The sequence below is a fragment of the Hyalella azteca genome, unplaced genomic scaffold, assembly GCF_000764305.2.
Source record: "Hyalella azteca isolate HAZT.00-mixed unplaced genomic scaffold, Hazt_2.0.2 contig17472, whole genome shotgun sequence".
NCBI lineage: Eukaryota > Metazoa > Arthropoda > Malacostraca > Amphipoda > Hyalellidae > Hyalella > Hyalella azteca.
In genome coordinates this window covers 18,683-30,506 of record NW_025947255.1, presented here as the reverse complement: position 1 = coordinate 30,506, position 11,824 = coordinate 18,683, and the positions used below count along the sequence as shown (strand labels likewise).

At 36.8% G+C, this 11,824-nt stretch overlaps 1 protein-coding gene across 1 annotated transcript; it reads right to left on the bottom strand.

The window, feature by feature from the left end:
• Positions 1–1,266: 1,266 nt before the first annotated feature.
• On the bottom strand, positions 1,267–11,547 carry LOC108672061 (protein SCAI-like). Its single transcript, XM_047885276.1, is given in 13 exon segments — positions 1,267–1,502; positions 1,822–1,922; positions 2,363–2,551; positions 3,493–3,675; positions 5,823–5,885; positions 6,262–6,448; positions 6,684–6,803; positions 6,943–7,036; positions 7,306–7,463; positions 7,670–7,769; positions 8,172–8,270; positions 8,477–8,659; positions 11,413–11,547. Coding segments are annotated over 13 exon segments (1,776 nt in total). The 5' UTR covers positions 11,538–11,547; the 3' UTR covers positions 1,267–1,328.
• Between the last annotated feature and the right edge of the window lie 277 nt (positions 11,548–11,824).

Genomic DNA, 11,824 nt, shown 5'->3' with positions numbered 1-11,824 from the left:
GATCATATACAGTCGAACATGTTTATTGCTCTCAGGTACTCTACGAGGCGGTCAACATTATAGCTACCGTGTTCTGGTTGGGCCAAAATACTTTTTAGGTGTGTGTCGGGGTCGTTTTGGCTTAGATGGGGGAAAAATTGCCGTCAAGGTATTAGAAGTTTCGCTTATTACCACTTTATGGTAAAATGGCTATGGCTATGGTAAAACTCATAGCCATTCAAAACTGTTCGATACGACCAAGATTTATTTAAAAAATACAGGGTTTCATTTATTGATAGTTGAGGTTTTGAAATGAGAGAAGAACCTATATTGTGTCACATGACATTATAAGACGGTGAACTAAGTAGTTGAGTCTGAGTAATAGACCTAAATAATAGATTTAAGTTTTGAAATTATGTCGGTAAAGGTGGAACATTCTAGCTAGCATGTAGCAAATCTTTTCAAAACACATCATTTGTGAATAAATCATTCTCTATTCCAGACAACTCGCTAATTTCGATGTCCAAAAAACTGTTTGCGGTTCACTCACATTTGTTTTGAGATCTCAATAATTACGACCTGTTCCACTTATAAATCAACTAAATTTACTTTCTAAGCCGCGATACATTGTAGGGGGCAATTATTTAAAATGCATTTTATTACGTAATATTGTAGTAATAAAAAACAATAAAATGTAAGTAAATAATAAAAACTTATAGCTGTTTGCTTATTGCAAACAAAATAGGTACGTATCATAAAAAATAAAAGATGATAAAATAAAATCGAATGAAGACATAAATAAAATGACAAATAGAAGAAAATATCACAACAACTCTAATAGAAAAAGTATGTACCGAATTTGCCAGTCGTTTGAAAAAAATTAATGCCCACAACATGCCCACAATCAACAGACATTTCTGTTTCAGAGAAGGCAAGTTAATAAGAAAAAATCAGTTTAGTACAAAACAATGTGTCCTGAAGTAAAAAGCAGCACCCGAAGGACAAAATAATATTAGGAGCGTGCAAGGTGAAGCTAAAATGAGCCACCAGTTGTTGCAGTACAAAGCAGGGGGTTTGAGAGACGATCACAGCAGTTATTAGGAGGAAGAGAGATAAAGCTAAAATGAGGCACCATTTGTTGTTGTAGAAAGCAGGGGGTTTAAGAGACGATTACAGCAGTTATTAGGAGGAAGAAAGAAAAAGTTAAAATAAGGCACCAGTTGTTGTTGTAGAAAGCAGGGGGTTTAAGAGACGATCACAGCAGTTATTAGGAGGAAGAGAGATAAAGCTAAAATGAGGCACCAGTTGTTGTTGTAAAAAGCAGGGGGTTTAAGAGACGGTCAGCAGCGTCAGTCGTGGCGCTGAGGGGCGCTCGTGTTGCTGTTGTCGACGTGGGCGTCGTTGAAGAGATGCGCGACCTCGAGCCCTGTGGCGATCTCCAGCACGAGGGAGTGCAGCGCCGGGTGGCCCAGAACCTCTCCTTCAGGCAGGCTAGGGGAGCAGCGCGGGTACTGGCTGCCTCCCTGTCACAACACAGAATCAGAAATCCCCCCACGTATAATATACATAACCATACAAATATTGCACCAAATTCTCACTTAAGGTAATTGCATATCAAAGTTAGTAGATCAACGTATCAACAGAAAACTAGAGGCACTTATTGATGTTAATGGACTCTATACCAATTATTTTACAAAATGAGGTTGATATCAAGCGCCTCAAACGGTTATGGATGTAATACCTGTATCAAGATCCAAGCGAGAGCAATATTCATAAATTGTACATGCTAGTATTCATCACTGATGATGAAAAGATTGATAGAATTTTTGATTAATTTGAGACCTTGAACGCTCGGTGAGCTCTCAGGACGGTGGCGCAGAAAATGAATCGCAATGTAAGCAACCTCAAGAAGTCGTCACTGAAGAACTGGATATAAGCAGGATCTGTAAAACAATTGAGAAAACACCAAGATTACTCTGAACCAAGCCACGGTGGTATAAAAAAAAAATTAACAAACAGATACGTACATTCTCGGTTTCATTTTCCATCCAAATAGCGCCACACAACGGCACGGTATTTCTATCATGGAACATATGTATGAAAACAAATGAAATTCCAGGACGGACGTTGCTACAAACTCACCAACATTGCGCGATGAACAGCTTTAACACGGACGGACGTTGCTACAAACTCATCAACAGCTTTAACATGTTAAAACTCAGCCCAAACTCACCATCAACAGCTTTAATAGCAACGGACTAAAAAGGAGAAAATAAAATACTTCAAAACTAAAAAGTAGAAAATAAAATGTATAAAAAAAAATTTTTAAAGACCACGTTTTTCATGTGGACTCAAAAGTAGAAAATAATTTTTCGGCAGCTACTGATCTCTGCTTGCTTTCATTCTCTTGGTCTTTTTACAAGCCTAGACGCCTCAGCAATGAAGCGGTCGACGAGGGCCTGACATTTCTCCCAGAGCAACATAGGGACGTCACACACGGAGCTCACCAGGCACAGCCCCATCAGGGGGCAGTGTAGGAACAGAGTGAACAGATTGCCCCGCTGGTGCTCTTCTGCATGCCCAAGAATTACGTTAGTGAGAAGCGATAGAAATGGTGTGAAATGTGAATATTGATAAATTAAACAGTAGTAATCAATTAATTATTAATTAACAAAAATAATTAAATGCATTGATTGTGATCATATTTTTAAGTTGACTAATTTTAATTTTGATATATACAAGTATGGTTCTTCAATTGAAATCAACAAATAATAATGATAGTGGTAGTAGTAGTAGTAGTAGTAGAATGGTTTGGTAGCGCTTCAGCTATCAAGCTATTTCGCACCAAAGGTCAAACGATAACATTACCAGCAAGACAGAAGGTCTCAATTATTCAAAATCTCAAGTTAATCATCACCCACAGGGGGCGGAAGGTCTCAATTGTCCAGCCCGCTGAAGCCGGCTCGAAAGAAACAGCATTAGCATCTCAAAGAGACGAAGTGACAAGGAGGGACAGGTGAAAAGCAACAGAAACTAAGACACTCGAACAAGAGGTCGCTTACACGGGACACCGGCCGCCCGCGCGAAAGAGACAGAGAAGGAAAATGTAATGAATGCTACATAATAACTCAACCCCACAACCGAGAAACGCAATCAGAAATTGTGAGCCCCAGGAACAATGCCCCTGGAAACAAGAAATCACATGGGACTTCTGACGAGCAGACACGCGTCAGAAGTCCCCTCTGAGGTGACATGATAATAAACAGAGAAGATTTCGAGTAGGGAAGCCCAAATGAAAATCTAAACAGGCGCTGTTGCAAACGAAAATTTTTTAGACAATAGTTTATTTCTGGTTTGCTTTTCTACTTCAAGATTTCATTCAATTTCTCATGTATGTTAATGCTGATGTGTACATGAAACTTAATGGTTGATTCTACTTATAGGACTCAAATTTACTCAATGAGGAAGTTTTCTAAAAATTTCTTTTGTTCGCCACTTTGGTGAGTCGGCTACCATGGAAATGATGGGGCGAGTCCTGTGGTGACATTAGCACTACGAGCGGCTGGCCGAACATGGGAGCAAGGTTGCCGAAGACGCTGCTGTTGTCGGAGTCGACCAGCACGAACAGCGGCTTGCGGGTGAATGAGTTCAGGTCGCCAGGGAAGAAGCAATGAAGATCTCGTAGCATCACGCCACCACCAGCGCTGTCGCCTGCATACATCACAAATTAAAAAATTAAACAAATTAGGATTGATTAAAATATTAGTTATTTAAAAATTATTTCGTACATTTTTTCAAGCATCAAAAAAGTAGTCAATCAAAATATAGGTATATATACTAGGTTATCAAAAACGAACAGCACAATTGAAAATTCAAGGAAAATATTGTCATCAAATTTTAATTTGATCAAATCGAGATTCTTTCTCAATGATACCTTCGCCAAACATTCTTCTAGAGCTTGTATCCCATCATTATGGAAACTTGGAATAAGTAAGTACAATAGAGAGGATATAAATGAAGGTAAGCAAACTACCTTATTTCAGAATTCGCACCTTATCTATGATTTGTGATTTTAAATAAAGTTTTGCTTGAGAAAAACCACATGGCAAAATAGTTACCAGATTTCTGCAAAATTCAAGAATTACCAATTTTAAGACAACTTCTGATGTGATTCGATAACAACAATATTTCATATGGACCATGCTGACACAAACATAATATGAAAAAAAAACGTTCCTCACCTGTTCTCTTGTTATTATGTTGCTGCATAATTAGCTGCTGCTGCTGCTGTTGTTGTTGTTGCTGCTGCTGCTGGTTGTGATGGTGGTGGTGATGGTGATGCTCCGAGTCGCGTTTGCTGTTCGTCACCACACCACCATAGTCAAAGCCACCTTCAGAAAAAAATCATCAAAAACTAAATTATATGACTCAGGCTAAGCAGTTATTGCTTTCGAAATAAATCAAAAGTCAATACTATAAGAACTAAACCAAAAAAATCTAGAATAATTTTACTGAATAACACACTGTAGTGCCGTTTCAAGCAAGCTCTAACAAAAATATTTTCAAACATTTTAATAAAATGCTTTTCAGTAAGAACTACGAAGCTTTGCAAAAGAGTACTTCATGCTTCACATTTAGATATATTTTTACCGTTTGCTACTGAGTATTTATCTAAACATTTTCCTCAAAATTAGGGAGAAGATCGGAGAACATTTTAGACTTGGTCATCAAGCAAATAATGAATGTGAAGAAGAGTGAACAACCCACCGTCCTGAGGATGCTTGGTGTTGGCGAAGGCTCCATCAGCAGAGATGTAGAGGAGCATGACGCCGTTGGCGGGCAGCTCCTTGAAGCCTGACGACAGGAACACTAAAAGCTGCGAGAACGTGGGCTTGTACAGCAGGTACTTGTGGGGGTTCTCGCGCTTGTTCAGGCGTGTTGACGCGTCACCGTTCTGAAATTAATTCTACATAAGGTTCGGTAATAAATACGCCTGGAAACGTGCAACAAATTATTGATTATTGTATTGTTATCGGTAGCTGAGCTTCCCTAAAAGTTTCAGAGCGCGGGAAAGTTGGTGAAATATCGATTGCAAGATTTGATCATCACAGACAGAGGGACACGAAAGCGAGCTAAGAAAAACGTGGTAAAAACAGCGATGAACAGCTTTAATTCCAGGACGGACGTTGCTACAAACTCACCAACATTGCGCGATGAACAGCTTTAACACGGACGGACGTTGCTACAAACTCACCAACAGCTTTAACATGTTAAAACTCAGCCCAAACTCACCAACAACAGCTTTAAAAACAGCGATGAACAGCTTTTTTTCCAGGACGGACGTTGCTACAAACTCACCAACATTGCGCGATCTGCTTACAAGCCTAGACGCCTCAGCAATGAAGCGGTCGACGAGGGCCTGGCATTTCTCCCAGAGCAACATAGGGACGTCACACACGGAGCTCACCAGACACAGCCCCATCAGGGGGCAGTGTAGGAACAGCGTGAACAGATTGCCGCGCTGGTGCTCTTCTGCATGCGCAAATATTACATTAGTGAGTAACAATAGCAATGGTGCGGAATGTGAATATTGATAAATTACACATTAGTAATCAATTAATTATTAATTAACAAAAATAATTAAGCTCATTGATTGTGATCTTGTTTTTAAGTTGACTAATTTGAATTGTTATAAATACAAACATGGTTCTTCAATTGAAATTAACACATAATAATGATAGTGGTTGTCGTAGTAATAGTAGTAGCAGTCAATAGTTTGCTAGCGCTTCAGCTATCAAGCTATTTCGCACCAGAGGTCAATTGCTGCTGGTTGTGATGGTGGTGGTGATGGTGATGCTCCGAGTCGCGTTTGCTGTTCGTCACCACACCACCATAGTCAAAGCCACCTTCAGAAAAAAATCATCAAAAACTAAATTATATGACTCAGGCTAAGCAGTTATTGCTTTCGAAATAAATCAAAAGTCAATACTATAAGAACTAAACCAAAAAAATCTAGAATAATTTTACTGAATAACACACTGTAGTGCCGTTTCAAGCAAGCTCTAACAAAAATATTTTCAAACATTTTAATAAAATGCTTTTCAGTAAGAACTACGAAGCTTTGCAAAAGAGTACTTCATGCTTCACATTTAGATATATTTTTACCGTTTGCTACTGAGTATTTATCTAAACATTTTCCTCAAAATTAGGGAGAAGATCGGAGAACATTTTAGACTTGGTCATCAAGCAAATAATGAATGTGAAGAAGAGTGAACAACCCACCGTCCTGAGGATGCTTGGTGTTGGCGAAGGCTCCATCAGCAGAGATGTAGAGGAGCATGACGCCGTTGGCGGGCAGCTCCTTGAAGCCTGACGACAGGAACACTAAAAGCTGCGAGAACGTGGGCTTGTACAGCAGGTACTTGTGGGGGTTCTCGCGCTTGTTCAGGCGTGTTGACGCGTCACCGTTCTGAAATTAATTCTACAGCTTTACATAACATTACAAACTATTTTATCATCATTTCAGTGAACAGAAGTGAAACTAATTCATTCATTTGGGATGCAATAGCTATTTAAAAATTTTCTTAACATGAATTTGTTTCAGAAGAAATAGTCAAACTAATTTTTGATATTGTATGCACAAGTCAGACCTGGCATAGTATATATAATTAAATGCAGACAAGGAGTTCACGCTCATAACTTACGTAGGGAATCTTGCCAGGTGCAGGGGGTGCATCATAGAGCTGAGCCACATCCTCTAGTGACTCGCGCTCCAGAGTTTGCAACATTCGGAACATGTCGATTGTAAGCTCACTGAACTTTACCTGTGCGCAATAAATGACAATTCTATGAATGAAATGAGGTAAATTTTAACCCATTAGGTACATTTTATTTTACCATGTCAACATCAAAAGAAACCAATTCCACCAATTCATTTAAATAAATTAAAAGATAATTTCTTACCTGGTCATTGCAGTTGCCCACTATGAGGATTTCCTGTACATTGAGAGTGAGAGGAGGAGGCTTCTCTAGCGGTGGAGTGCTGTGGGAGCTCAACCTAGAACAAGTAATTACAATTTAGTGGTAAAACCATATAAAGCTGGTGTGATTAACAGAGTAAAATCTACCTATTAAAATAGGTTTTTCAACACATAAAAAAGTTTACAAATATAAAATTTAACAACCAACGTGTCTTTAGGATCAAAATTCTTCAAATTGTTTGTTTCTGTGGTTTTATATAATTTCAACTGACTCAATATACTGATCATATATAAATCTGACTGCTTCAAGTAATATCACCAGGTAAATAAATAGGATTCAAGTGACCTGTGTGAGAGCACAATAGTGTTGGAGTCCATGTCAAGCACATTTATTGCATTATCAGCATCTATGAAGGAGCGGATCTCTCCCAGAACCAAGGACCACTCCAGCTGGTCTTCAGGTGCATAGGTGCTGGCATACTCTTCTATTTGGTGACTCAACTCCTGCAAAATACAATAGAGCTCAATAACTTAAGTAGGTATAATGTGGCCTGGCAGTCAAGTTTCATTACTGGCAGGAAAACATTTTTTGGCTGCAAAATCAGCTGATGGTGGCCAATATTTACCTTGAAAAGATCATGGACAAGTTTCATTACAGGCATCACAACATTTCTTGGTTGTAAAATCAGTAAAAGGTGGCCAATACTTACCCTGACAAGATCACGGACAAGTTTCATTCTCTTCAGCAAGAGGCACACCACAATGAATCGAGCATAATAGCGGAGTTTCTTCACCATCAAGTCAGAGCCCCTGCAGATTTCAAGAATTACGGTATATGCAAATTTCTAAGGCTTCATAAGTTTTCATAATAAGGCAGGCAAAGTACCTGCTCTGAAAAGTTGCAAGTCAGGGGAAATATATATATGTACATGTACGGTATATATGTATTGTTCTACTAGTTTGAAATGAAAAAATCTTGTATTAAAATAAAGAAAAAATTGAAATTTGTACCTTAAATTTGGGAAGAACATATGCATTTTCCAGTTGTTTAAAAATTAATCATTCATGACATATGTAGTACTATTAGGTACTACTCTTATTTGAGGACACATACAAGCAATTAATGACTAAAGTTTGTCTGCTGAATAAAAAATGTGCCTTATTCCCTTTTCCTTATCTGACATCATATAATCTCCTGAAAAAAAACCTTACCGGTCATCTTTGTTTGTCCGACTGTAGTATGCTCGACCCCGAATTGCTGCATAAAAACTGAAGGCTTCATTGAGATAATTGGTCTCACTTGTCCGCAGGCTGCACAGTAATGCTCAAGATGTATATATAAATCATGTGTGATGTCTGAGTCAGAGTCAGAAATATATACAGGATTTAATAACAAAGATACAACACAGAAATTGGATTTTCCATGGTTGTGAGTTGCACGGTAAACAAAAACTCATCTGAATGAAATTTTGGAATACAGGTAATGCATTAATGTAGCAGATAATCATTAAACTCACTAATAATGATAGTAGAGTTGTCCAATTTTTGAGGCAATCTCTCCAATCTGCCACCTTTTCAAACCATACTTTGAATCTAGTATTTGCCGATGCTGCTGCTGGAACTTCCATAGCTTTGTGTAGATGTCAAAAGTTCTACCAAAATATGCCTGCCACTGCTTATGGCCATACTGTGGGAGATCTCTGAAAAAATACATATAAAAAAATTTAAATAAATATAATAGAAGTTTAAGATAAAATATAGTCTTGTAGACTGGAAATTAAACAATATAAAATACCAATACTTGACTTGACTGATGAGTATTAAAAAATAGCTACCAGTGATGAGCACAAAAATATCTATACATTTATACATGCATATAAACAAATGGTATATATTACCTATATATAAATAGACAGGATTGGAACTTTTCTAATTATTACAGAAATTTTGCAGCTATAAAGTGACAAATTTTCAATACATTTGGAATCTCCTATCCTGCTTGGACCCTTTTGTTAACAATTAGATAGGATGTACTTCATCTAGTGGGAATTTTACAGTTTCATAAATGGTTGAAAATCTCTAGTCGCAGCTTGAAAGGTGGATCTACATACTTTATACGTATACGGTGGATCTACATACTTTCACACGTAAGATATAGGTAGTATTTTGAGAAGGGCATTTGTTTTATGTGTGATGGTGATGAGATGGAAACTGGATTTACTTAATGGTGGCATAGTGCCAAGTGGCAACTGGCAAAGCAGAGTTTTTTACTCTCCTTCAAGTTCAATTTTAAGTCAGGACTATAAGTAGACCAGCAAAGTATCATGGAAAGCAGCATCATCACACATAAGATATTGGTTTAAATCTTAAGTAAATGACAAAATTAAAAATGAATTGATTCTACAAAATCACTGGTTTGTCACTATGATATGGTAGAACCTGGGCCGTTTGAAAGAAAAAAATCAGTAGGACTCTTCCCATCCCAATTTACTTAGAAAATTTGACAGAACACATAAGCCATCCCTGGATTGGACAAAAATGCATGCAAAGGTAGATCTGGCAAATTTTACCCATTCCATTGCTATAAAATTTATTGAGATATGCCCTTTTTCCAATTTCTTCAGTAAAATTAATAAAAATATATTTTTATTAGCAATTTTTGAAATTGACCCTGAAAACAATTGATTTTACACTCAATTTTAAGAAACTTCTGCCCAATATTAAAAAAAGGTTTCAATCTTGAACTAGACAACATGACAATAGATCAATGTGAATATCAATGTCACTGATTCAATGTGAATGTGTAATCAAAAATCAATCCATGATATTAGGCCTACCGTCAATGCCACTAAAGTCGCCACCTCACTAAAGTCGCCATGCTACAGGGGAAAAGAAATATTTATTGAAATGGACCCAATACGAACATTTTGAAACCTGCTTTTCGATCTCCCGACGCCAGCAAGAAATTTGGTTCGACTCATTGAAAAAACGAACAAGAAGATTGTTAATAAAAAGCATGCTCTGGTCTTCAATCAAACTTGCATAAGAGAAAAGCTTCTGCCTAACTACACCAAATATATATATATATACAAATAAACAAATGGTATAGACAGGATTGGAAATAGACAGGATTGGAAATTTTTTAATTATTACAGAAATTTTGCAGCTATAAAGCGACAAATTTTCAATACATTTGGAATCTCCTATTCTGCTTGTACACTTTTGTTAACAATTAGATAGGATGTACTTCATCTAGTGGGAATTTTACAGTTTCATAAATGGTTGAAAATCTCTAGTCGCAGCTTGAAAGGTGGATCTACATCATACATGGTACTTTATATATAGGTAGTATTTTGAGAAGGGCATTTGTTTTAAATTTATGTGTGATGGTGATGAGATGAAAACTGGGTTTACTTAATTGTGGCATAGTGCTAAGTGGCAACTGGCAAAGCAGAGTTTTTTACTCTCCTTCAAATGCTTCAAGTTCAATTTTAAGTCTGGACTATAAGTAGACCAGCAAAGTATCATGACAAGCAGCATCATCACAAATAAGATATTGATTTAAATCTTCAGCATCATCACACATAGTGACAAACCACAGATTTTTTAGAATCAGTTCATTTTAAATTTCATCATTTACTCAAGATTTAAACCAATTTCTTATGTATGAAACTGCAGGTATCCAGGATACTTAACTGGTCTACATATAGTACTCAAAAATGAACTTGAGGGAGAGTCTAAAAAAACTCTCTGCTTTGCCACTATGTCATCACACATAAGATATTGGTTTAAATCTTAAGTAAATGATAAAATTAAAAATGAACTGATTTTACAAAATCACTGGTTTGCCACTATGATTAGTGTGGGCCGTTTAAAAGAAAGAAATCAGTAGGACTCTACCCAAGTTCCCATCCCAATTTAGAAAATTTAACAGAACACATAAGCAATCCCTGGATTGGACAAAAATGCATGCAAAGGTAGATCTGGCAAATTTTACCCATTGCTATAAAATTTATGGAGATATGCCCTTTTTCCAATGTCTTCAGTAAAATGAATATAAATATATTTTTAATGCAATTTTTGAAATTCACCCTGAGAACAATTGATTTTACACTCAATTTTAAGAAACTTCTGCCCAATATTAAAAAGAAAGGTTCCAATCTTGAACTGGACAATATGAAAATAGATCAATGTGAATGTCAATGTGAATGTGTAAACAGTGTAATCAATCAATGATATTAGTTGAAAGTTTTACATTGAAAATGCTTATTTGAAACACAAAATCCAAACTCAAATAATAACTTGCTCAACTTTGAGTCTTTGATGACACAATATTACATTAAAATGTTTCTAATTTGGCGATGTAGACAATAGCCTGAGCTGAATAGATCAAAGTTCTAACTTCTAACTTCAAACCAAGACAGACAGTCAACTTCACTCAGTCAAGACTTACCTTAGCCCATTGAAAAGTTGTTTGGATTTTTCAAGAAGGTGACAAAATTCATTAACAATTTTTCTCTCATGTTCATCCATGTCCGTCATATTTTGAGGGACATCGATCTCCTGACCATTTCTCATTAAAACGGCAAATGAGNCCCGCGTGCCGCTCATACATGTGCAATGTGCATGCCCTGTCTCTTATACACATCTCAAACATATAGAAAAGTCTTCAAATGCAAACAACATAATTTCCATTTTGTTATCAATCACATTATAAATCATGCAAACTATTACAATGTTATTCGTTCACAAAGTTGCAGACCACTTGTTTTATTCTGCTAGGATAATCTTTTCTTTAAATAACATCTTTATTGTAATGCATGTGCTTCATTAGGACAGCAAGAGCTCATAACGTATCTTTTAAA